The sequence below is a fragment of the Medicago truncatula genome, chromosome 1, assembly GCF_003473485.1.
Source record: "Medicago truncatula cultivar Jemalong A17 chromosome 1, MtrunA17r5.0-ANR, whole genome shotgun sequence".
In the NCBI taxonomy this organism is placed as follows: domain Eukaryota; kingdom Viridiplantae; phylum Streptophyta; class Magnoliopsida; order Fabales; family Fabaceae; genus Medicago; species Medicago truncatula.
The window spans coordinates 29,296,712-29,320,267 of record NC_053042.1 but is presented as its reverse complement, the minus strand read 5'-3'; the positions used below and the strand labels follow the sequence as shown (position 1 = coordinate 29,320,267).

The window sequence follows — 23,556 nt, the reverse complement described above, 5'->3', positions numbered from 1 at the left end:
TACTTATTTATTATTTTTTTTTTGTCAAGGAACCTAATGGCTATAGAAATTCAAGATGAATAAATGAGCTATTCGGAGTTCGAACCCCAACTCATATATATAATATACATTGTCCTTTACGAAATGAGCTAAGCTCATAGGAAGATTACTTATTCTTGGACAGAAGAGAAAGAGTATATTATTTCCTCGATAAAAAGAAGAAAATAGGGGTGTCCATTGCCACGTGTTGGGATCCAAGTCACCATCCTTCATCAACTCGCGTAATTCTATTCCACGTCACGCATCTCCTCTCTTCCTTAACGGCGAAGCAAGCTGCCACTGAAGGACACAGCCGTCATTTTCCATAAAAAACCTCAAGACAGCTTTTCTTACAACGTTAGTAACGTTACAATATCTGTAACTTTTACTTCAATCTATCCAAACCAAATCTTCAGAAAAGGGCATAACCGTCATTTGCTCAGAAACAGCGTTTTATTTTCTCTTCTTCAATCCCATTGCACGAATTGTCGAAACAAACGAATCAAAGGTTGCTCTGTCGAGAAATGGGGTTACTTTCTAACAGGTATTCTTAATTTTCGATTCTCCCTACGTTGTCATAAACAATGTTTTTTTTTTGTTATCAGAATCTTAGTAGGATTTATTTTTTTTTAACAAAAAATGAATGTGCAGGGTAACTAGAGAGAGCCTGAAAGCAGGAGATCACATCTATTCTTGGAGGACTGCTTATATTTATGCTCATCATGGTTCTCTCTTCTCTCTTTTCTATTTTATTCAATTTTCTATTTATTTGTTTTGTTTGTGTTATTTTTATTGTTGTGTAATTTGTAGTTCAAATGAAATTGGAGATGTGAAGAGATTTAGAGGGTTTATCTATTTTATCGTTAGTGTTTAGATTTTAAGTGCATGTTTCGAATTGCGGTGATTTTGGAAAAATCACTGTGCCATTGAGATTTTACTAAAATCACGGTGGCATAATGAGATTCCGCCAAACTCACCGTTAATTCAAAACATGCATTAAGCTTGTGATCTGATAAGCTTGGGTTAAGATTTTAAGTGCATGTTGAGGTGAATTTGAGGAAATTGCGTGTTACTGTGAGTTTGTTGAAGCTTCAAAGGGTAGTTTTTGTCAAAATTACGTTTATATATTGTGATTCTGACAAACTCACAATGTGGACTAAACCGATAGTTGTGATGCTTTGCTAAGGTTCTTACTCGTTTGCAACCATGAATAGAAGTTTCATTTTGATCGATATGAAAGTCAAGCTTTCAAACAATGGAACCTGATTGTGTTTGTGTTTTTTACTTTAGTAACCTTGCAATGACTTATCCTCTTAAGATAAAACAAAGGCTATTTAGTGGACAATATAAATTAATTAAACTAGTCATGAATGGAATTGCATGCAAATAGATATTTGGACACCCCCATAATACCCAAATTCTTATGATATTGTTTTCGAACCCCTCAATATCACCTCGGATGTGCTGTCGGATGTGTTTTCAAAGGTTGTGCCGTCGGAAAGTATACTTTCATACTGAATATGCATTATGGAATCTGGAAGTGTACTATCTGTGGTTTTTCAGAAATTTGGGTGGTAAAATTGGGTTCCTATCATTTTTCTCTTCTATGAAGTTTTTACCAAAAAAAATCAAGATTCGATCGAAGTTTTGCATGATATACAATGAGATAAAATAATGGTCAATATTCTATGTATCGTAGAAATTGAAAAGCATGTGATGAAGGAACAAACGGTGAAGACTCTAGCTTTAGATAGAGGCAAGGTTCCTAATGGTAAAGAGATTACTGTATTTGTGAAACAAACGTCCTCTTAAAATATAATATTCAAGATTTACCAGGTCAAACCATGTGAGACAGCATTGTCCTTCAATATCTATATACACCAATTATCTTGAAAAGCATTAGATTTTGTGGTTATGTTGAGGACAATGACAAGCCACAGAGTGAATATTACACTGCTTTCCATTGTATAATGGAAGTATATTGTAGTGGAACTTCCTAAGGTTCTCTCTATTTGAAGATTTCTATGTGACTTAAGATTAGTGATCTGTATTTTTTTTTTTAAAAAAAAAAGGCGCCATCATTGTTTATTGACTCCTATTGTCCTTATATGCATACTTTCCAGCTCTCAGTTTAGTTTAAATAGTCATTGTGGTCGCGATTACGCTGCAAGCCTTTATAATGGAATAAAATGCAGACAAATCCGATGCAGCCGCAATTGCGGATGTGATTGCGAAGACCTTTAGTAACGTTATATTACGGCCGCAATTGCGGTTGCCGACCAATATTTAGGACATTGGTCATATCCTTTTCCCTTGCCCTTCTTATGCTACAGAGCTTCTCACTTTATTTATTTTTTTAAATTCACTTGTTTTGCTCTTGAGGATTCATGACTCCATGCACTACAAATAAGCATTAAAAACTGAACAATGCTTAATTTTTCAGCTCATGTCTTTGTAAATTGTAATGATGGAATCTTTCATTCTATGTACTGAAATGAATGACAGGCATTTATATCGGTGATGACAAAGTTATCCACTTTACTAGGCGTGGACAAGAAGTAGGAACCGGTACCGTACTAGATGTTCTCCTCCTCAGTTCAGCACCAGCCAGGTCTCAAGAAATTTGCCCAATTTGCATTCCATCCCAAGAAGACCATGGGGTCGTTGTCTCATGCCTGAACTGCTTTCTGGCCGGAGGTGTCTTGTATCGTTTTGAGTACGCCGTCTCCCCAGCTCTCTTTCTTGCGAAAGCACGCGGTGGAACATGCACTCTTGCAGTCTCAGATGAAGACGATGTTGTGGTTCATCGAGCTCTGTATTTACTCGAAAACGGCTTTCGTTGCTATAACGTATTCAAGAACAACTGTGAAGACTTTGCCATCTATTGCAAAACCGGGTTAGTTGTTGTTGATGAAAGAACAATTGGACAGAGTGGCCAAGCAGTTTCCATCATAGGAGGACCTCTTGCTGCTGTTCTATCAACGCCGCTCCGCTTGGTGACTACAAATGTTTATGGAATGGCGGCAACTGCCGTTGGAGTTTATTGTGCTAGCAGGTATGCTGCAGACATTGGAATGAGGAGGGATGTGGTGAAAATACAAGTGGAAGAGTTGACAGGAAGGTTGGCTACTGGGTTACTGCAGGTTATTGAACCTCAAGTTTCAATGAATCTGGCCCCTCAATCTACTCAGATTGTTAGTCAATGATCAAACACTGCTTTGTTTAAATTTATGTTCTGCTATGAATTTAAGTTTATGACAGTGATGTGGTTTTTTAACCATTGGGTGTGTAAGCATTTTAATATTTAATTGAAATATTGTATGGTATTTTGGATTTGGATAATTTATTTTGCTTTTCTTTGAGGCCTCTCTGGGTGATGAGCTAGCTAGGCATTTTTTGGCCTAGTGAAACTGATCATGTACATATAATGTATAAATGTCATGAGTTCTGGTAAGAGTATTGTTAAGGTAAATGATTGTATAAATGCCACGAGTTCTGGTACGAGTATTGTTAAGGTAAATGATGGTTCTTGTCTCTTGATCACTACCATAGTGGATGTTATTCTTTATCAGTTGGTGCTTTCACTGCCAATTTATTCACCGATAAATACAGAAACAGATTATTTCCTCTGCAGGCAGAAGTTTTGAACCTCATTGGTGCAATACAGTTGCGCTTTTGTCCACCACAAACCCTCACTTTGGTTGAATGGTCTTACAATACTAGCAAACACTCTTACACTGGGTTCTCTCCCATCCATCTAAGCCTAATTACGTGTGATTTGGTGTACCTCAACTTGTGCCCTTATAGATGGCAGTCTCTCACTCAAGTTGTCTAAGAGGTTCTACGGACCGTATGCGATTCTGGAAATATAGCCATCGCGGCCTATAAATTGGACTTTCCCCCATCGTCCAAGCCTCACCTAGTTTTTCCTTGCTCTCTACTCCAGCTTCACCATGACCCTGCCACTCTTTCATTCTCTGAACTACCTCCATCTGCTCTTGACAACCACCAGATCGTTGAACTTATGGTAATTTTGGACTCTTGGTTAGACTCTGCCATTACTCCTCCAACTCGTCTAGTCTTAGTCCAGTGGTTGGGATTAGCACCAGAGGACACTAGCTTGGAAAATTTGCTCAAATGTAGGCTCTTTGATAGTAAACCTAATGTGAGCTTCACTGTTATTGTTGCAGCATACCCCTTTACTGTTATTTTGTTCCATTGTATTTGTCCATTTGCATTTGTTGCCAAATTCTATAATAATTTGTTAAGGCAAATGTGCCAAATTATGAGCCCACTAGGTAGATTCTTCAAATGATGGGTAATTGTAGTACTATAAGTACAATAATTGATGAATGAAAGCTCAAGCAACAATTTGAATACTTTAGTACTTGGTGGTAGTTGTTTGTTATCACATTGTGTCAACAAAAAAAAAATGATTTAACATATTTATTGATACATATTCATCTAAGTTCTGTAACTTCTATTGTTGTGCAATGTTACTCATCCACAACTCAAGAATCTTCAAACTAGTTTTGTGATGATGCAACACAAAACATAGTGCTGCATACAAATGTGAAAACTAATTTTTCGAACCAAAAGTCTCAACATTGATTCAATCTAAGACTATATTTTATCCATTATTAGTTGAAGTGAAATAGACTCATAGTTATCCCCATTGCAGCTGCAATAACACTATATTTTATCGATTAAAAGTTACATAAAACCTTATTGCACTTCGTTTCTCAATAGAGGTTAGATAGCGATGACTAGTATCAAAAGTGTCGGTCCTACAGATAAAGTATGATACAAGAAGCTTATAATTTACATTAACACACAATTCAAGCAATGACACACAATTGAGGAGAAAAAACAGTAACTCCTAATCCTATTCACTAAGCTGTATAAACTATAAAGGGTCTGTCTCAGACGGTGTTCCATTGATGAGCTCAAAAATAAGTCAATCCAAACGGCCCAAAGTATAAAACCACAAAATTTGATTTTAGACTTAGAATTCCCATAACAAGAGAGATGTGAGGAATGATAGATACAAATTCGATAAATTTGAAGATTAGGTATTACAATTGATAAACAAAAACAATAATAGTCTTATTGTTTTGTATTTTAAGCCCCCTTCACGTGTGAGTTGGGGTTCAAATCTTCAAGGCTCCCAAAATTGACGGCTCTACGTGTAACCTTATAGTTCTCTTTCATTTTAGATTTTGTCTCTCTTTTTCTACCAAAATAAATCAAATAAAATACAACGTGGATTTATTGAAGACATTTTGCTCATTTCAAATTGATTCAGAGATTGATGATATTCCCCTTCTTTCAATATTCTCAAATTTTCATCATTGCATCATTCAACTTACTTATTTACAAGCTCTCAAATTTAGACAATTATAAATTACTAGGCCTAGCAATTAATCTCTTCATTCTTTACATGTACTTCCATGATTAAAGCAGAGAAATATATGGCTGATAATGTTGCACATCACCCCAAGCATGAAAACAATATTAATCCACTTGTTGTTTCCATTATCATGATTACCAAGACACTACCAGTAATTATAGGATTCACTGATGAATAAGAATTCCTAATGAACCACTCCATTGGTGCATCACCACTCGAACCTTCTTTTTTTAATATGAATCCAGAGCAATATATCAGTTCAGAATACCTGGCTTTTCTTTCCATTATTGTTGTACAAATGTTAGTAATTGTTAGTACTATATTGAAAATGGGGATCAAACTCTGATCTCTTTGTCACTACACTTCTTAACTCTTCCACCTCAACCACCAAGTCACAAGATTTTGAATCATTTGAACACACAAAAATGGTTGGGATCTGTGCTCGTGAGTTTCGGATGTCAAACCATTAATTGATTTTGAATCGTCAATCTTTGAACTCTCAATTTTATTCGTGGGAGGGAAAAAATGAGTAAAAACCCTTAAGACTTTGGATTCGGGGGTTGGTTACGCGAAGGGAAGGTGTTAGCACCCTAAGCGTCTACGGTACTCCGTAGGAACCTTTTACTTAATTTATCTTGTGCTAAATTGTTTTGCTTATTTGAAGAGATGAAAATAAAATTGGATGATGAGTTAAAACGAAAAAGAAAATTGATTTTTAGTTGAAAAGAAAGAAGATAATTGTTTTTAATTGATAAGAAAAAAGAAATTTGTTTTTTAGTTGAAAGTTGAAAAGAAAAAAAAAGAAAATTGTTTTTTTAATTGATTTGGAAGGACAAGGTCCTCTGCCTACGTACCCGTGAGGGATCAAAACCTCGTAGTTCGGGGTAGAAATTGACGTTTGATTGGTTGAGTGTTTTTTATTAGATTTTGAAAAAAGGTTTTGAAAATAAAAAGCCAAGTGGCAAATGAGAATTGATTTGTGTTTTTTAGATTGAAGAAAACTGACTTAAAGTTGAATTAGAATTGATTTGAAATTTGATTAAGAAAAATAAAATAAAAAGACGGTCACTTGATTTAAGATCAAGGTTTATTGTGAAAAGTTCTTTTTGTGAATTTTGGATATTTGAATGTTTTTGCATAATAACTGAAAATTAAACTAATAGAGCAATAAAAAATAAAAGTGTGTGGGTGTGAAGAAAAGATTGTTAGTTTACGTTAGTTCAACAAGATAAATAGTATTTAATATATATAGGACCAGAACACTCTGGAGAACAAAAATATAATATTAACAATTAACTTAGGACCAGAGCACTCTGGATTAATTTAATTAACAAGGACCAGAGCACTCTGGATTAATTTAATTAACAAGGACCAGATTGTTCTGGAGAATATTTAAATTAAACAAAAATATAATATTAACAGTTAATATAGGACCAGAGCACTCTGGATTAATTTAATTAACAAGGACCAGATTGTTCTGGAGAATAATTAAATTAAACAAAAATAAAATATTAACAGTTAATTTAGGACCAGAGCACTCTGGAGGATAAAAATATAATATTAACAGTTAATTTTGGACCAGAGCACTCTGGATTGAGGTGTGTATTTTAGTGAAAAATAAATTAAAATATATATATATATATATATATATATATATATATATATATATAGAGAGAGAGAGAGAGAGAGAGCAAGAACGAAAGGAAAAAGTGAAAAGGAAAAGAAAAAGGAGGAAAGAAAAGAAAGGGGAGATGATATACCTTTGTGGGAGAGTAGAAGAAAGAAAGAGAAAAAAAAAGAGGGTTGTTTTGTTTGATTTTTGTTTGTTTTGGTAATGAGGGTGTGTTGTTTTGTGTTTGTTTGTTGATGGTGATGAGAAAGAAAAGAAAGAAAGAAAGAAGAAAAAAACTTTGTTTGAAAGTAGTGAGCACCTTCACTTTGAGAGAGATTCAATTCTTTGTGTGTAAGCCTCCCCTTTTGCCATTGAGGTATGCTTGTATTTATAGAGGTGAAAGACTTGGAGCTTCACAGACAAAAACAGCTGTGTTTTCCTTGTTAAAAACAGCCCATGTGCTTATGTTTTTGTTGCTTGGAGCGCAAGAATGAGAAAAAAGTGAATTTTGTTCATGCAGAACGTTCTGGAACTTCCAATTTGCAAAGAGAAAAGGTGGACACGTGAATGCAAGCTGTAGAAGTTTGGAGGCCACTTGTTTTTACAGCTGTTTGGCACTTCTTTGAAAGCTACAAGTGCTGTCCTTTGTTGCTTTGAGAGCAAGAGTGTCCAAGTTGTAAAATTTGCCACATGGAGAATGTTCTTAAGAACATTCTCGTTGTTCCTTTCCTTTTTGAGACAACCACACGTGATGAAAAAACAGTTGTGATCTGGTGGCAACATGAGGGAACATGATGATGTCATTCTTATCCCTTTGAAGTTCAACCAGAATGTTCTCAAGAACGTTCTTTTAGTTCCATGCACTTTTGAAGCAAAACGTGTGGTGTTGTGCAGCTGTAATCTAGTGGTATATTTGATGGGACATAATGAGGTCACTTTATTTCACTCGTAGTACGACCAGAACGTTCTGGAGAACGTTCTGGTAGACTATTCTTGATGAATTTTCATTTTATGCCTTTTTTAATAAAAATAAAAACAAACAACATAATAAAATAATGATAATAATAATAACGAAAAGGACTAGAATAAAATGACTAAAAAGAGTGGTAAAAAAAAATGAACAAAAAATGAGGTATTTAAAATACGTCTCTGCCGAAATTTTTCCTAAAAAGGCAAACAATTCCGGGCCAAAAGACAAATGAAATGTGATCTTAGGTCAAAAATTGGGGTATGACAGATGCCCCTATTTAAGTTTCTTCGTCACAGAGATTTAAAAAGAAACTTTTAAATCAACAGGTCGAAGAGACTTAAATATTAAGTACACCAATTTTGACTGGTTGGAATGCTAAGAATGCAACGCTCATGAGCCTAATGATATGAATGCATGCGATGCAATTATGAATGCAACACCTACAAAAATAGCACGACTGAGGACCAAAATGACAAGTATTACTGGGGAGAAAGAAAAACTTCACATTACCTTTAAATTGGTAAAGACGACATTACAAGAAAGATAAACATATGTCTATTACCTTTAGAATTGGTAAAGACGACCCTGGAGGAAATAATCATGCCTATTACCGTGAATTAGGTAAAGACGAATACGCAAGAAAGAAATCATGTATATTACCGTGAATTAGGTAAAGACGAATATGCAAAAGAAATCATGCCTAATACCGTGAATTAGGTAAAGACGAATATGCAAGAAAGTAAAACATGCCTATTACCGTGAATTAGGTGAAGACGAATATACAAGGAAAAGATCATGTCTATTACTGTGAATTAGGTAAAGACGAATATGCAAAAGAAAGAAATCCTGTCTATTACCATGAATTAGGTAAAGACGAATATGCAAAAGAAAGAAATCATGTCTATTACCGTGTATTAGGTAAAGACGAATATGCAACAAAGTAAATCATGCCTATTACCGTGAATTAGGTAAAGACGAATATGCAACAAAGTAAATCATGTCTATTACCGTGAATTAGGTAAAGACGAATATGCAAAAGAAATCATGCCTAATACCGTGAATTAGGTAAAGACGAATATGCGAGACCTGCCCCTTGAAATTAACTAGTGGCAAACTTTGAACCAGACATATTGAGGATGATACTTTTATGAGACACAAGAGAAAAAAGACATTGGGTAATAATGCAACCATGTATGAATGACATTTATATACCTGCTATGTATGCATGAATGAATATGACTGAGACTCGAATGACGGTATAGTGTTAAGACTGTTGAGACAAAGTTGGGCAGGTCCAAAAAGAAGTGGCTCAACATCACAGCACAAACACTCATAAATCCTCAATGGGAATACCATTACTAGAGATGAGTCAAACATTGTCGGGGTAGAACCCTTCAAACAAACCACTGGTGGGATAAAGCCCAACGATCTTAACACTGATACGATTTAGCTCAAAAATCAAAACACTAGCCGAAGTCGCCATTCCAGAACTGAAACTGAGGCACTTTTGCAAGCTCATGCTTCGAATAGTCATTGCTTTTCCTTTGGTATACTTTTCTTCTTCTTTTTTTTATTCCTTTTTTAGTAATGACTATGTCCATACAAATGAATCTACATGCTTTTGAATCGAATGTTGACACATGCTTCTATGATACATGAATTAAAGATAATATATATTTGTCATCATTTTGTTCTTTTCCAAAAGAAAACATAAAGATTTTAAAAGAATTTTCAAAGTTTTTACTTCAAGTTTTAACAGTAAAAATGGAAGAAAATTTGCACATAGAATAAATATGAATTTCAAATAAAGGGGCACAGGCTCGAATTGATTTAAAGGAAATGGTAACCAGCTAAAGCATGGCACCACAAATTACAAAATTTGGACAATGGTAATTAATATGGGGAAGGTACATTGAACATAATAACCGCTACTTTCTCTAACAACTTTGAATTCCACTGCCTATAATGCTTTGATATCGGAGAACTTCTGACAGCTAAAGTGCCCCAAGTGAGTGATGTTTCATCTGATGCAGTTACTTTGTCATAATCCTTAACTTTTGCATAGATCGCCCTTGTGGGTTTCAACCTATCAGGATAATCCTTTTTTTTTATATGTCTCTAACTTTTGCATGGACCGCCTTTTCGGGTTTTTAGTCCATCGAGACGCTCTTTTTTTGTTTAGGACGCCCTTTCGGGTTTTCGACCTACCGAGCTGTTCTTTTACATATATATCTAGACAAAGTATTTCTTGACTGCATCAGAATTCACAGGACGAGGTAACTCCTCTCCATCCATAGTTGTAAGAATTAAAGCACCACCAGAAAAAGCTCTTTTCACCACATAGGGACCTTCATAATTAGGTGTCCACTTTCCCCTAGGGTCTGGTTGGAAAGACTTGATACTCTTGACCACCAGGTCACCTTCTTTAAATTCACGGGGTCGAACCTTTTTATCGAACGCTTGTTTCATCCTTGTCTGATATAGATGTCCATGACATAAAGCAGCCATGCGTTTTTCCTCAATCAAATTCAACTGATCATACCTATTTTGACACCATTCAGCCTCTGACAGCTCAGCTTCCATCAAGACCCTCAATGACGGGATTTCAACTTCTACCGGAAGTATCGCTTCCGTCCCATATACCAAAGAAAAAGGGGTTGCCCCTGTTGAAGTACGCACTGAAGTACGATAACCATACAAAGCGTAGGGCAACATCTCATGCCAGTCTTTATAGGTAACCACCATCTTCTGCACGATCTTCTTAATATTCTTGTTTGCAGCTTCGACCGCACCATTCATCTGAGGTCTATAAGGAGAAGAGTTGTGATGCTCGATCTTGAAACCATCACATAATTCCTTCATCATTTTATTGTTCAAATTCGTGCCATTATCCGTGATGATCTTGTTGGGAACGCCATAACGGCATATGATATTGTTCTTGATAAATCGGACTACTACTTGTTTGGTCACATTAGCATAAGATGCCGCTTCGACCCATTTGGTGAAGTAGTCAATAGCCACTAGTATAAAACGATGTCCATTGGAAGCTTTTGGTTCGATTCGACCAATCATATCAATGCCCCACATAGAAAACGGCCATGGAGAAGAGATAACATTGAGCATAGACGGTGGAACATGAATTTTATCAGCATAAATTTGGCACTTGTGGCACTTCTTGGCATAATGATGACAGTCAGCATGCATCGTTATCCAGTAGTAGCCTGCTCTCAATGCCTTCTTAGCCATTGAATATCCACTAGAATGAGTCCCGAACGAGCCTTCGTGTATCTCATGCATTAATAAATCTGCTTCACGTCGGTCCACACATCTGAGCAAAACTGAATCAAAGTTTCTTTTGTACAAGACGTCTCCACTCAGGAAGAAATTGCCAGACAGTCTTCTTAGAGTTCTCTTATCTTTACGGGATGCCCCAGGAGGGTACTCTTGAGTTTGAAGAAACACTTTAATATCATGAAACCACGGTTTATCATCGAAAACTGCTTCAGCTACAAACACATAAGCGGGCCTATCAAGGAACTTGACACTGATTAGAGGCACGTCGTTGCCTCGATTCACCTTGATCATTGAAGATAAAGTTGCTAGGGCATCTGCCATTTGATTCTCATCCCGAGGAATGTGGTGCAACTCCACCTTGTTGAAGAAAGTCAATAAACGTCTTGCATAGTCTCTGTAAGGTATCAATCCAGCATGGTGAGTTTCCCATTTTCCTTTGATCTGGTTAATCACAAGAGCTGAATCTCCATATATTTCAATATTTTTAATCCTTAAGTCAATGGCTTCTTCAATGCCCATGATGCAAGCTTCATATTCTGCAATATTGTTCGTGCAATCAAACCGGAGTCTTGCAGTGAAAGGGATGTGAGTACCTTTAGGAGTAAGGATAACTGCCCCTATTCCATTACCAAAGACATTGACGGCTCCATCAAAAATCAAACCCCACTTAGAGTCTGGATCAGGACCTTCACCAAACAACGGTTCATCACAATCTTTCATCTTTAAATACATGATCTCTTCATCTGGGAAATCAAACTTGATAGGCTGATAGTCTTCAATTGGTTGATGAGCCAAATGGTCAGCAAGAACACTACCCTTGATGGCTTTCTGAGTGCGATACACAATATCATATTCAGACAATAACATCTGCCAACGAGCAATTCTTCCTGTTAACGCCGGCTTCTCAAAAAGGTACTTGATCGGATCCATTTTGGATATCAACCAAGTAGTGTGGTAAACCATGTAGTGACGGAGACGCTTAACGGCCCATGCCAAAGCGCAACAAGTTTTCTCAAGCATAGAATATCGGGACTCACAATCAGTAAACTTCTTACTCAAGTAGTAAATGGCATGCTCTTTCTTTCCAGTTTCATCTTGTTGACCAAGCACGCAGCCCATGGAATCATCCAACACAGTCAAGTACATGATCAAAGGCCTTCCTTCAACTGGAGGGACAAGAATCGGAGGTTCTAACAAATACCCTTTGATGCTATCAAAAGCTTTCTGGCAATCTTCCGTCCAAACGATCCCCTGATCTTTACGGAGTAACTTGAATATCGGTCCACATGTGGCAGTCATATGGGAGATGAATCTGGAGATGTAGTTCAATCTTCCCAAAAAACCTCTAACTTGTTTCTCTGTCTTTGGAACCGGCATTTCCCTGATAGCTTTGACTTTGTCGGGATCTACTTCAATACCTTTCTGACTAACGATAAAACCCAAGAGCTTGCCAGATCTAACACCGAAGGTACACTTGTTAGGATTCAACCGGAGCTTGTACTTTCTCAACCGTTGAAACATCTTTAACAAATACTCAGCATGTTCTTCTTCAGTGCCTGACTTGACAATCATATCATCCACATATACTTCAATCTCTTTATGTATCATATCATGGAATATTTTAGTCATGCCTCTCTGGTAAGTGGCGCCAGCATTTATCAATCCAAATGGCATTACTAAGTAGCAGAAAGCGCCCCATGGCGTGATGAAAGACGTCTTTTCTCTATCTTCCGGAGCCATCTTGATTTGGTTATACCCGGAAAATCCATCCATGAAGGAGAACACCTTGCATCTAGCAGTACTATCAACCAATACATCAATGTGAGGTAAAGGGAAATCATCCTTCGGACTAGCTTTGTTCAAATCCCGATAGTCAACACACATTCTGACCTTACCATCTTTCTTCGGAACGGGCACTATGTTGGCCAACCATTGAGGATATTCAGAGGAAATCAAGAAACCTGCGTCAATTTGTTTTCGCACTTCCTCTTTGATCTTGAGAGCCATATCTGGATGAGATCTTCTTAACTTCTGCTTGACTGGAGGACACTCGGGCTTTAGAGGCAAACGATGTTCAACAACATCAGGGTCTAACCCTGGCATGTCTTTGTAGGACCACGCAAATATATCATCATACTCTCTGAGAAGCTCAATTATCATATTCTTGACAAATGCCTCTAATGACGCTCCAATCTTAATCTCTTTCTTATCTTCCTCAGTACCCAGGTTGATCGACTCTATTTCTTCCTTATGAGGCTGAATGGCTTTTCTTTCTTGCTCTAACATCCATCTAAGCTCATTAGGAATCTCTTCATCCTCCTCTACCCAAGCCTCATAAATAGGGAACTCCAAGTTGGGCGGAAGCATAGGGTCACTACGTTCAACGGGCTCACTTATGTTCAGTCTGCATATGATTCATGATTGATTTTTAGCAAAATAGTGGATGCAGACCTTTGAAATTGATTTTTTTTTTATTTTTTATTTTTTAAAAGAAAAAAAGCGAAAAAAAACAAGTTTTTTGTATTACCATTTTTTAGAAAAAGCACTAAAATAAAGTAAAATAACAGTCGTGATAGAAACGACAATTTTTATTAATACTGAAAACAACTTAAAGTAAAAACAAACCCTGCAAGATTTCACTTTCGTCTGGGGTAGGATGAAAGGAGTTTTCTTAAAAAACAAAAACAAAGACAAACACAATACTTAGAAAAAGGTATCGCAGAAGGGATGTCAACAGCAATCCAGTTGCAGCAGTTTCCATCAGGAGTCACAAAGTCAGGTACCACCTCTTCTGATTGATCTTCCAAAATTGCATTAGTCTCAGGTGGTGTATTAATGAATCCGGCACTGTGAAAAGTGCCCCTAGTTGGGTCGAACACCACTTGCTTATTGCCAGAGAAACCCAAACCTTCTTTGCGCTTGTTCTCGGGCAACTGTACTAATTGCCCCCAGCCTTCCGCTTTTCCTTCTTGGATTACTCTCTGAGCATCCCTTAGAGAGGCCATGCATGTTTCACCTTTTGTAGTACCGCTTTCAACCGAGAACCCTTGGAATGACGTTCCATCCGGACTTTCACCACCAATGAAGGAAAAGGACGACAAATGGCTAACCAAAAGAGCTGATTCCCCACTCACTGTAACAAGCTTTCCATGACTCACAAACTTTAGCTTTTGGTGAAGAGTGGATGTTACTGCCCCTGCTTCATGAATCCATGGTCTACCAAGTAAACAGCTGTAGGAAGCTTGAATATCCATTATCTGGAATGTAACTTTAAACTCTTGGGGCCCAATAGTGATAAGTAAATCTATTTCTCCCCACACCGTCTTCCTGGATCCATCAAATGCCCTTACCGACACGCAACTGGGCCTAATAAATCCGTCTGAATACGTCAATTTATCAAAGGTTGTCTTCGCCATCACATTGAGGGAAGAACCAGTGTCTATCAAGACATTGGACAGAGAATCTGTTTTGCACATAACAGAGATATGTAAGGCCATGTTATGATTTTTCCCCTCCACCGGGAGGTCTTCCTCACTGAAACTCAGGTTGTTGCATGCCGTCACATTTCCAACAATGCTCCCAAATTGATCCAAAGTCACATCATGGTCTACGTAGGCTTGATTCAATACTTTCATCAAGGCTTCCCTATGAGCATCAGAACTTGTCAATAGTGACATGATAGAGATCTTGGATGGAGTCTGTAATAACTGATCCATTATCTTATAATCACTTTTCTTGATCAGTTTCAAAATTTCATCGTTATCAGTTCCACTAGGTTGACCTACACTTTTACCCTTGCTAGGATCTGGTATTGGCACTGATTCTATCACCGGAGCTTTGTTCTTTGCTTGTACAACAGCCGGAAGAATACGTCCACTTCTCAGAATTTGACTACTCTCAGCAATGTTATCTACTGAAGTTGAAGGACCCAAAAGTACCCCTTTACCATCCTCTATGCTTGTAGATTCGTAGCTATATGGAATAGCCTTCTGGGAGAAAAACAGCTTGGGTTTTGGCACACAAATTGCCAAAGGATTGACAATTGTCTTGACATTGTCTTTGAATATCGGAGTAACAACACCAATTGGTTTCGTCCTATCCTTAAACACAGGAATTACAACACAAATGTTCTTATCTTCTCTTGTGACAACCAGCTCTCCTTGATCCATTAACCCTTGTACATCATTTTGAACTTGAATGCACCCGTGGGGATCCGCAGAACACACCTCACAATTGATATGATCGTGGCTAAACATACCTACGTTACACATCTTCACATGCATTGGAACCAACGGGGTTCTGACATCTTGAGCGTTGGTGACGAGATCATCTTCCTGATAATTCTCAATCATGTTAACGGTCGGCCCATGAGGTGGCAGAGGGTTGTTTGGAGCAACAGGGGTCATTGAAGGATAATTCCTTGTTGTGAATCAATCTTTGGACTGCGTCTTTGAGAGGTTAACAGTGCTCAATGTCGTGCCCTGGTGCCCCTTGATGGAATTCACAAGTAAGGTCTGGGCGATACCAATGAGGTAAAGGGTTCGGCACCGGGGGACGTGGTTTAACTTGAACAAGACCCCTAGCGAGTAGGGAGGGTAACAAGTCTCCATACAGCATAGGGATAGGAGGGAATTGATTTCTTGGAGGGCGAGGCTGACGAGGCTGTGGTTGTTGTGGTGGAGGACGAGGCTGACGAGGCTGTTGTTGTTGTGGTGGAAGGGGATAGTATGGTTGTTGGTAAAACGGTTGTGGCTGATAAGGTTGTGATAAATATAGTGGTGGATAATATGGACGGTGGGCTTGAGGCCTTTGTGGTTGATAGTTTGGGTTTTGTGGAGCTGGGATGGGTGATGGAATATTAGCAACATAGGGGTAGTTGGGGTATACAGGTTGGGATCCGCCATGAGCCACCATGCCGACCTCTTGAGGATTCTTCTTTGGGTACCCATTTCCGAACTTCCTATTACCATTGGATGACCCACTTGTCAAACTTCCTGAATAACCACCTGAAGAGGCACCATCTTTACTACCCCGTCCCTTACGGACCCATTCTTCAATACGAACACCCGCGTCTACCATGTCGATAAACTTCTGTGAAGCACAAAGAAGCATCTTCTCTGAGTAGAAAGGGCTCAGAGTCTCATAGAACAGATCAGCCACTTCTCTTTCTTCCAAAGGCGGACGAATTTGAGCAGATTTCTGAATGAAGCGCTGGGCATACTCTTTGAAAGATTCCTTATCACCCTGAGTCATAGCTTGCAGCTCTTTCCGGTTAGGGGCCAGATAAGAGTTATATTTATACTGCTGGATGAAGGCATTAGCCAATTCCTCAAAAGTAGTGATACCCTTCAAATTCATATACCACGTGAGTGCGGGACCAGCCAAACTGTCCTGAAAACAGTAGATGAGTAGAGGTTCATTCTTCCTATGAGCCGTCATCCTCCTAACATACATGATTAAGTGCATTTCAGGGAAAGTATTCCCCGTGTACTTCTCAAAGGTCGACACTTTAAACTTAGGAGGTATAACCACATCCGCAACCAAGCAGAGGTCATTCAAATTATGGCTAAACACTTCCTTACCCCGGATACTCTTCAACTCTTTATGTACCGCATCGTACTTTTCTTCTAAGTTACCCACTCTATCATCACCAGCCACACTATTGGAATGGTACACTTGTTCCTCCTCTTGCTGAGCAGCATGCACGAGGGGTCCGACATAAGTCATAGTAGCCTGAGGAAAAGGCTGGCCGGTCTGGTAGAACGGTGTTTGTTGCTGGCCAAGAGGGAACTGCATTTCCGGCGCATTATGACGAAAACCTTCATTAGTTGCGAGCGGCATGTCCCACGGGTAGCCTGGCGGCATACAGTACTGAGGAGGGAAAGAGAAACCGGAAGGTCCAACGGGATGGAAGCCTGAATTGTACATGTCAGTCACCAAAGGTTGTGTAGTACCAACAGCTGCGGTGGAACCAGTAGGAATTGGTTGTGAAGTATCAGCAGAAGTAGTAGGAATTGGCTGGATTGCAGGAGAACCAGCAGACTGAGAAGCTTCAACATGTGCCTGAGTGGTCTGAGCATTTTGCGCTTGAGAGGCTTGTGCCTGTGCGGCCATCATGTCAATCATCATTGCGGTTATCTTCTCCATACCTTCCTTGAGGTTACTAACCTCCTCCCTAAGGTCACTGTTCTCTTGTTCAGCAGTTGCCATCTTCTTCTTGATGTATGCTCGAGTACGGTGAACACGGGTAGGTTTGTACTGAATACGCCGGGCCACTTTGCTTTTTTCTGAGACAGAAATGAGGAGAGTATGAGACTTGGTTTTGACACTTTTTATGAATGCAATATGATGCATGATATGCTATATGCCAAAATATGCAATTTTTATATATCTTTTTATCGAAGGACCTATAGAAGCAATTTTATAAACATATGACCCTAAACAAAACATTAAAACAGACATAGTCATTACAAGATAATTCCCTTTCTAACAACAAAGCCAAGGGATAAACTTTCAAAATAAAACAAGATAATTCCCTTTAAACAAAGTGAGCCAAGGGATAGACTCCATAACTAAAAAAACATCAACAACAAACTGAAAAGACTCTCAAGCCTCTGAAGCGAACTAATCCTCAAAATCGGAATGTGGCCCATCAAAGAGATCCATGCGTTTCTTCTTCCGCCCGGGAATTTGATCAAGTGCGGCATCTTTCTCCTTGATTCTTTCATTCAGCTTGGTGATTATCACATCTTTCTGGCGGCTATCATAGGCTTCTTGCTCCAGCAGGACCATTACAGCCTCATACTCCTGATCCTTTTCCTGATACTCTCTTTTCCACCTATGTACTTCACGTTCCGCCTCAGCTAAACGCTCTTGGTATTCCTTCTCGGTGTCAAAGGTCATAGGTAGGGGTGGTGCTAGAGTGATTGCAGATACCAATCTTGATATCTTGTAAGGCATCCCAATTTGGACAGCTCTATCTATCACCCACTGAGTGTATGATTCATGAACGGCACCTGTCTTCTTCCCTAACTGGCCTTTGTCTCTTCTACGAATGGTGTGCCAAGCTCGCACAACTTGCTCCATCATACCTTTACTGTCATCTATGTTGAGGTAATACACATTCTCTAGATAGATGCTGAGAGGCTTCCTTTCCATGGGATATCCGAACTGGCGTCGGGCAAGTGTAGGATTGTAGCTAATTCCTCCTTCCAACCCAAGAAGTGGTACATTGGAGAATTTCCCACAACTGTCAATAATGGTTCCTTTGTCATAAACCCGATCGTACCACACTACCTCGGCTGGAGTAAGGGACATGAGTCTTTTTGACCAAAGAAGGTTTTCTGGATTGGTGGTGAAGCGAGGAGTTCGTGGTAAGTGAAAGGTGATCCACCGATATAGCAATTGTGCACAACAAAGGATAGTTCCACGACCAGATTGGGTGCGTCTATGGATGGAGAGATAGGTATCACCTAATAAGGTAGGGACAGGGTTCCTTGACAAGAAAATTTGGATAGCCTTGATGTCCACAAAGTTGTCGAGGCTAGGGAAGAGTACAAGGCCATAAATAAGCAAGGCAAGGATGGAGTTAAAAGCATAGGCAACCCCCATTTTGTCAAAGAATGTGGTCCTTTCGTAAAGGAAATCGGTGGAGAAACCCAAAAATTTCCCCTTAGTGATGAGATGTGCTTTCACTTCGTCCGTTTCAAGATGGAGGGCTGTGGCAATAGTTGAGTGCTTGGGAGTTTCCTCGAGGCCACTGAAAGGTACTTTGTCCAACACTGGTAGATTAATCCAACAAGAGTACTCCTCCAAGGTGGGAAGGATCTGGTAATCTTGAAAAGTGAAGCAATGGTAGCCCGGGTCATAGAATTGAACAAAAGCGTTGAGAAGCCCTTCGTCGATATTTGTCTTAACAACACCCATCAAATTTCCATGTTGCTTATAGAAATCGTTCGTACAAACCACTTTCTTCCCTAGCTTCCTCAAACTCAAGAGATCTGGCTTCCTGAAACTATACTGCCTAAGGCTCCTCATATCTACAATGTTTACAACAAAGCTTTTATAAGTCCTTCAAAATTTTTGATGAATGGAAAAAATATTTATGGATGGATGCATGTATGCATGATAATACTAAAGCACATAGGATGCACGGTGAGGTTAAGTTCATATGTTGGAGTCAAAGGGTAACAACGCCATTTGGTAAGGACTAAGGTTTTAAATTGCACTGGTAACAAGGGTTCTACCAAGTTCCCAAAGTCTTTAACCACTTCCGAATATTTATCGGGTGACGGGAGTACTCCCATTCCAATTATATTCGTCGGAAAGTCTCGTTTGGGTGTAGTATCGCGTATCAACTAATTCAAGAGTACTCTCGATTAGCCACCGCACTACGTCCTAAAAGGCCAAGATGGGTTAAAGGTGACTAAAGGTCCTCAACTTCAAGGGTCACTTGAAAATAGCATGCCAAACATGAGTACTCACGTTGACAACATATACTTCCAAGATCCCTCCGTTGAGTGGGGTTATCACATGTGCCAATACCGAAGAGTACTCTTGGCATGGAACTATGATTATACCACCGTCCTATCTTAAGTTTCCCTCAAGCTCGGGTGTAGAGCTTATCTCGCTACTCACGCAGTAAAGTAAACATGTAAGAAAATATTTACAAAGCGTAAACAAATAATAAAGCACAAAATAAGGAAAGTAAGGTGGGTTTAACCCGCATAGAATTTAAGTCCCCAGCGAAGTCGCCATTTCTGTGCTCGTGATTTTCGGATGTCAAACCATTAATTGATTTTGAATCGTCAATCTTTGAACTCTCAATTTTATTCGTGGGAGGGAAAAAATGAGTAAAAACCCTTAAGACTTTGGATTCGGGGGTTGGTTACGCGAAGGGAAGGTGTTAGCACCCTAAGCGTCTACGGTACTCCGTAGGAACCTTTTACTTAATTTATCTTGTGCTAAATTGTTTTGCTTATTTGAAGAGATGAAAATAAAATTGGATGATGAGTTAAAACGAAAAAGAAAATTGATTTTTAGTTGAAAAGAAAGAAGATAATTGTTTTTAATTGATAAGAAAAAAGAAATTTGTTTTTTAGTTGAAAGTTGAAAAGAAAAAAAAAGAAAATTGTTTTTTTAATTGATTTGGAAGGACAAGGTCCTCTGCCTACGTACCCGTGAGGGATCAAAACCTCGTAGTTCGGGGTAGAAATTGACGTTTGATTGGTTGAGTGTTTTTTATTAGATTTTGAAAAAAGGTTTTGAAAATAAAAAGCCAAGTGGCAAATGAGAATTGATTTGTGTTTTTTAGATTGAAGAAAACTGACTTAAAGTTGAATTAGAATTGATTTGAAATTTGATTAAGAAAAATAAAATAAAAAGACGGTCACTTGATTTAAGATCAAGGTTTATTGTGAAAAGTTCTTTTTGTGAATTTTGGATATTTTAATGTTTTTGCATAATAACTGAAAATTAAACTAATAGAGCAATAAAAAATAAAAGTGTGTGGGTGTGAAGAAAAGATTGTTAGTTTACGTTAGTTCAACAAGATAAATAGTATTTAATATATATAGGACCAGAACACTCTGGAGAACAAAAATATAATATTAACAATTAACTTAGGACCAGAGCACTCTGGATTAATTTAATTAACAAGGACCAGAGCACTCTGGATTAATTTAATTAACAAGGACCAGATTGTTCTGGAGAATATTTAAATTAAACAAAAATATAATATTAACAGTTAATATAGGACCAGAGCACTCTGGATTAATTTAATTAACAAGGACCAGATTGTTCTGGAGAATAATTAAATTAAACAAAAATAAAATATTAACAGTTAATTTAGGACCAGAGCACTCTGGAGGATAAAAATATAATATTAACAGTTAATTTTGGACCAGAGCACTCTGGATTGAGGTGTGTATTTTAGTGAAAAATAAATTAAAATATATATATATATATATATATATATATATAGAGAGAGAGAGAGAGAGAGAGAGAGAGAGAGAGAGAGAGCAAGAACGAAAGGAAAAAGTGAAAAGGAAAAGAAAAAGGAGGAAAGAAAAGAAAGGGGAGATGATATACCTTTGTGGGAGAGTAGAAGAAAGAAAGAGAAAAAAAAAGAGGGTTGTTTTGTTTGATTTTTGTTTGTTTTGGTAATGAGGGTGTGTTGTTTTGTGTTTGTTTGTTGATGGTGATGAGAAAGAAAAGAAAGAAAGAAAGAAGAAAAAAACTTTGTTTGAAAGTAGTGAGCACCTTCACTTTGAGAGAGATTCAATTCTTTGTGTGTAAGCCTCCCCTTTTGCCATTGAGGTATGCTTGTATTTATAGAGGTGAAAGACTTGGAGCTTCACAGACAAAAACAGCTGTGTTTTCCTTGTTAAAAACAGCCCATGTGCTTATGTTTTTGTTGCTTGGAGCGCAAGAATGAGAAAAAAGTGAATTTTGTTCATGCAGAACGTTCTCCAGAACGTTCTGGAACTTCCAATTTGCAAAGAGAAAAGGTGGACACGTGAATGCAAGCTGTAGAAGTTTGGAGGCCACTTGTTTTTACAGCTGTTTGGCACTTCTTTGAAAGCTACAAGTGCTGTCCTTTGTTGCTTTAGGAGGGAAAGGTTCATAATATAAGCCTTTGAACAAGTGTGCAAAAATATAAACCTTCTACATGAACCTTTAATTTGAAGATCAAAATGAGATTCCGGAAGTGGAAAACTAGGGTTCAGCGGAACAGGTTCATAATAATCATCGTCCCTAAACAATGACAGTAAATCTATAGATCGAAATTCAGGAGTAGTGGTAAAGAGTGTTGGAGAGGAAAGTTGAAACTGTGAATGTACTGTTAAGAACAGAATCCTACGAGTGTGTGTTGAAGAAGTAAGTTGAAAATGTGAATTTGCAAAGTGATTATCAGAGATAAGAGAAAACCATGACTTACAAACGGATTTGAAACGGATAAGAGACTTAATCGGTAACCTTACTAAGATTTTGGTGATCAATTCATCAGGAAGATATGGTGGTGCATCCACCTCCGCCACCTCCGCCATGCGTCTTCCTTTGATTTAGGGTTTATGTATAAAGAAACTCGGTGAAGAGATGGTAGACGACGGTTATGAAAATTAATAGGGTGGGTTAGGCCAATTTATTACAAAATTGCTCTTTAGACCCTCCAATTGCTTACAGGTCTATCAAGTTTTTTTTTTTTTTTGTTAAAGAATGTCTATCAAGTTGTTTAAAATGTTTTTTTTGAGAAATGATATTTGTACATCTACTTTGTGACAACTTCTTGACAATTTTCTCTCTCATACTCACATTATGTTTTTATTCTCTCTCTTCCTTTTTCTCTCTCCATTGTTTTTGACCAATGAAAAGTGAGAAAAAATAAATTGTATCAAAAGTTGTCTAAAATAGTTGTTCAAATATCACTACTCTTTTTTTTTCCTAGTGAAACTGATCATGTACATATAATGTATAAAGTGGGTGTCGCTTAACAAAATATAAATGAAGTTGCTGACTAAAATATTGAATGGCTGAATACAATGTCTGTGATTCGGTGTACCTCAACTTGTGCCCTTATAGATAGCAGTCTCTGTCTCTCACTCAATCTACTTATAACAATTTCAATACTTTAGTACTTGGTGGTAGTTATTTGTTATCACATTGTGTCAAAAAAAATAAAAATAAAAATTTAACATATTTATTAATACATATTCATCTAATTCCTGTAACTTTTATTGTTGTGCAACATTACTCAGCCACAACTTAAGAATCTTCAAACTAGTTTTGTGATGATGCAACACAAAACCTAATACTGCATAATGTGAAAAATAATTTTTCGAACCAAAAGTCTCAACATTGATTCAATCTTAAGACTATATTTTATCCATTATTAGTTGAAGTGAAATAGACCCATAATTATCCCCATTACAGCTGCAATAACACTATTTTATCGATTAAAAGTTACATAAAACCTTATTGCACTTCGTTTCTCAATAGAGATTAGATAGCAATCACTAGTCACTAACTACACCAAAATTCATGTAAAAACTCGAAAAATGTCATCGCTATTTCTGCTCTATATTTTTTGAACCTTTTCAACATTTCAATATGAACTTTACCATCTAACGGTTTTGGAACATGAATACGAATTAATAAATGTATCACCGACTCATCCTTGATTTGGCAATGCATAACATGATATCATTATTAGAACAACCAAAATGTAGCCCCTTAAAATGTTGTTCATCTTTC

At 37.8% G+C, this 23,556-nt stretch overlaps 3 protein-coding genes across 3 annotated transcripts; 1 reads left to right on the top strand and 2 right to left on the bottom strand.

Annotated features, from left to right (window-relative positions):
• Positions 1 to 403: 403 nt before the first annotated feature.
• On the top strand, positions 404 to 3,502 carry LOC25483732 (protein LEAD-SENSITIVE 1). Its single transcript, XM_013612436.3, has 3 exons — positions 404 to 562; positions 670 to 743; positions 2,524 to 3,502. Exons 1-3 carry the CDS (start codon positions 543 to 545, stop codon positions 3,222 to 3,224), a joined length of 795 nt encoding a protein of 264 aa, XP_013467890.1. The 5' UTR covers positions 404 to 542; the 3' UTR covers positions 3,225 to 3,502.
• A 464-nt stretch (positions 3,503 to 3,966) lies between these two features.
• On the bottom strand, positions 3,967 to 15,710 carry LOC120578249 (uncharacterized). The gene is made up of 5 exons (XM_039830730.1): positions 14,008 to 15,710; positions 11,833 to 13,708; positions 10,854 to 11,745; positions 10,348 to 10,688; positions 3,967 to 4,269 (listed from the first exon to the last, which is right to left on the bottom strand). The coding sequence occupies exons 1-5, from the start codon at positions 15,708 to 15,710 to the stop codon at positions 3,967 to 3,969; spliced, it is 5,115 nt and encodes a 1,704-aa protein (XP_039686664.1).
• A 52-nt stretch (positions 15,711 to 15,762) lies between these two features.
• Positions 15,763 to 17,658, bottom strand: LOC120578248 (uncharacterized). Its single transcript, XM_039830728.1, has one exon. It carries the CDS (start codon positions 17,656 to 17,658, stop codon positions 15,763 to 15,765), a length of 1,896 nt encoding a protein of 631 aa, XP_039686662.1.
• Between the last annotated feature and the right edge of the window lie 5,898 nt (positions 17,659 to 23,556).

Excerpts from the sequence above, each read along its gene's own strand:
- LOC120578249 (XM_039830730.1), bottom strand. The coding sequence starts at position 15,710 with ATGACCCCTGTTGCTCCAAACAACCCTCTGCCACCTCATGGGCCGACC. Across the intron at positions 11,746-11,832 it reads ACAATATTGCAGAATATGAA|ATCAAAGGAAAATGGGAAAC; the intron begins GCTTGCATCATG and ends GTGATTAACCAG. Across the intron at positions 10,689-10,853 it reads GATGAAGGAATTATGTGATG|TGCGTACTTCAACAGGGGCA; the intron begins GTTTCAAGATCG and ends ATCGTACTTCAG.
- LOC25483732 (XM_013612436.3), top strand. The coding sequence starts at position 543 with ATGGGGTTACTTTCTAACAG. Across the intron at positions 563-669 it reads ATGGGGTTACTTTCTAACAG|GGTAACTAGAGAGAGCCTGA; the intron begins GTATTCTTAATT and ends ATGAATGTGCAG. Across the intron at positions 744-2,523 it reads TTATATTTATGCTCATCATG|GCATTTATATCGGTGATGAC; the intron begins GTTCTCTCTTCT and ends AATGAATGACAG.
- LOC120578248 (XM_039830728.1), bottom strand. The coding sequence starts at position 17,658 with ATGCATCATATTGCATTCATAAAAAGTGTCAAAACCAAGTCTCATACT.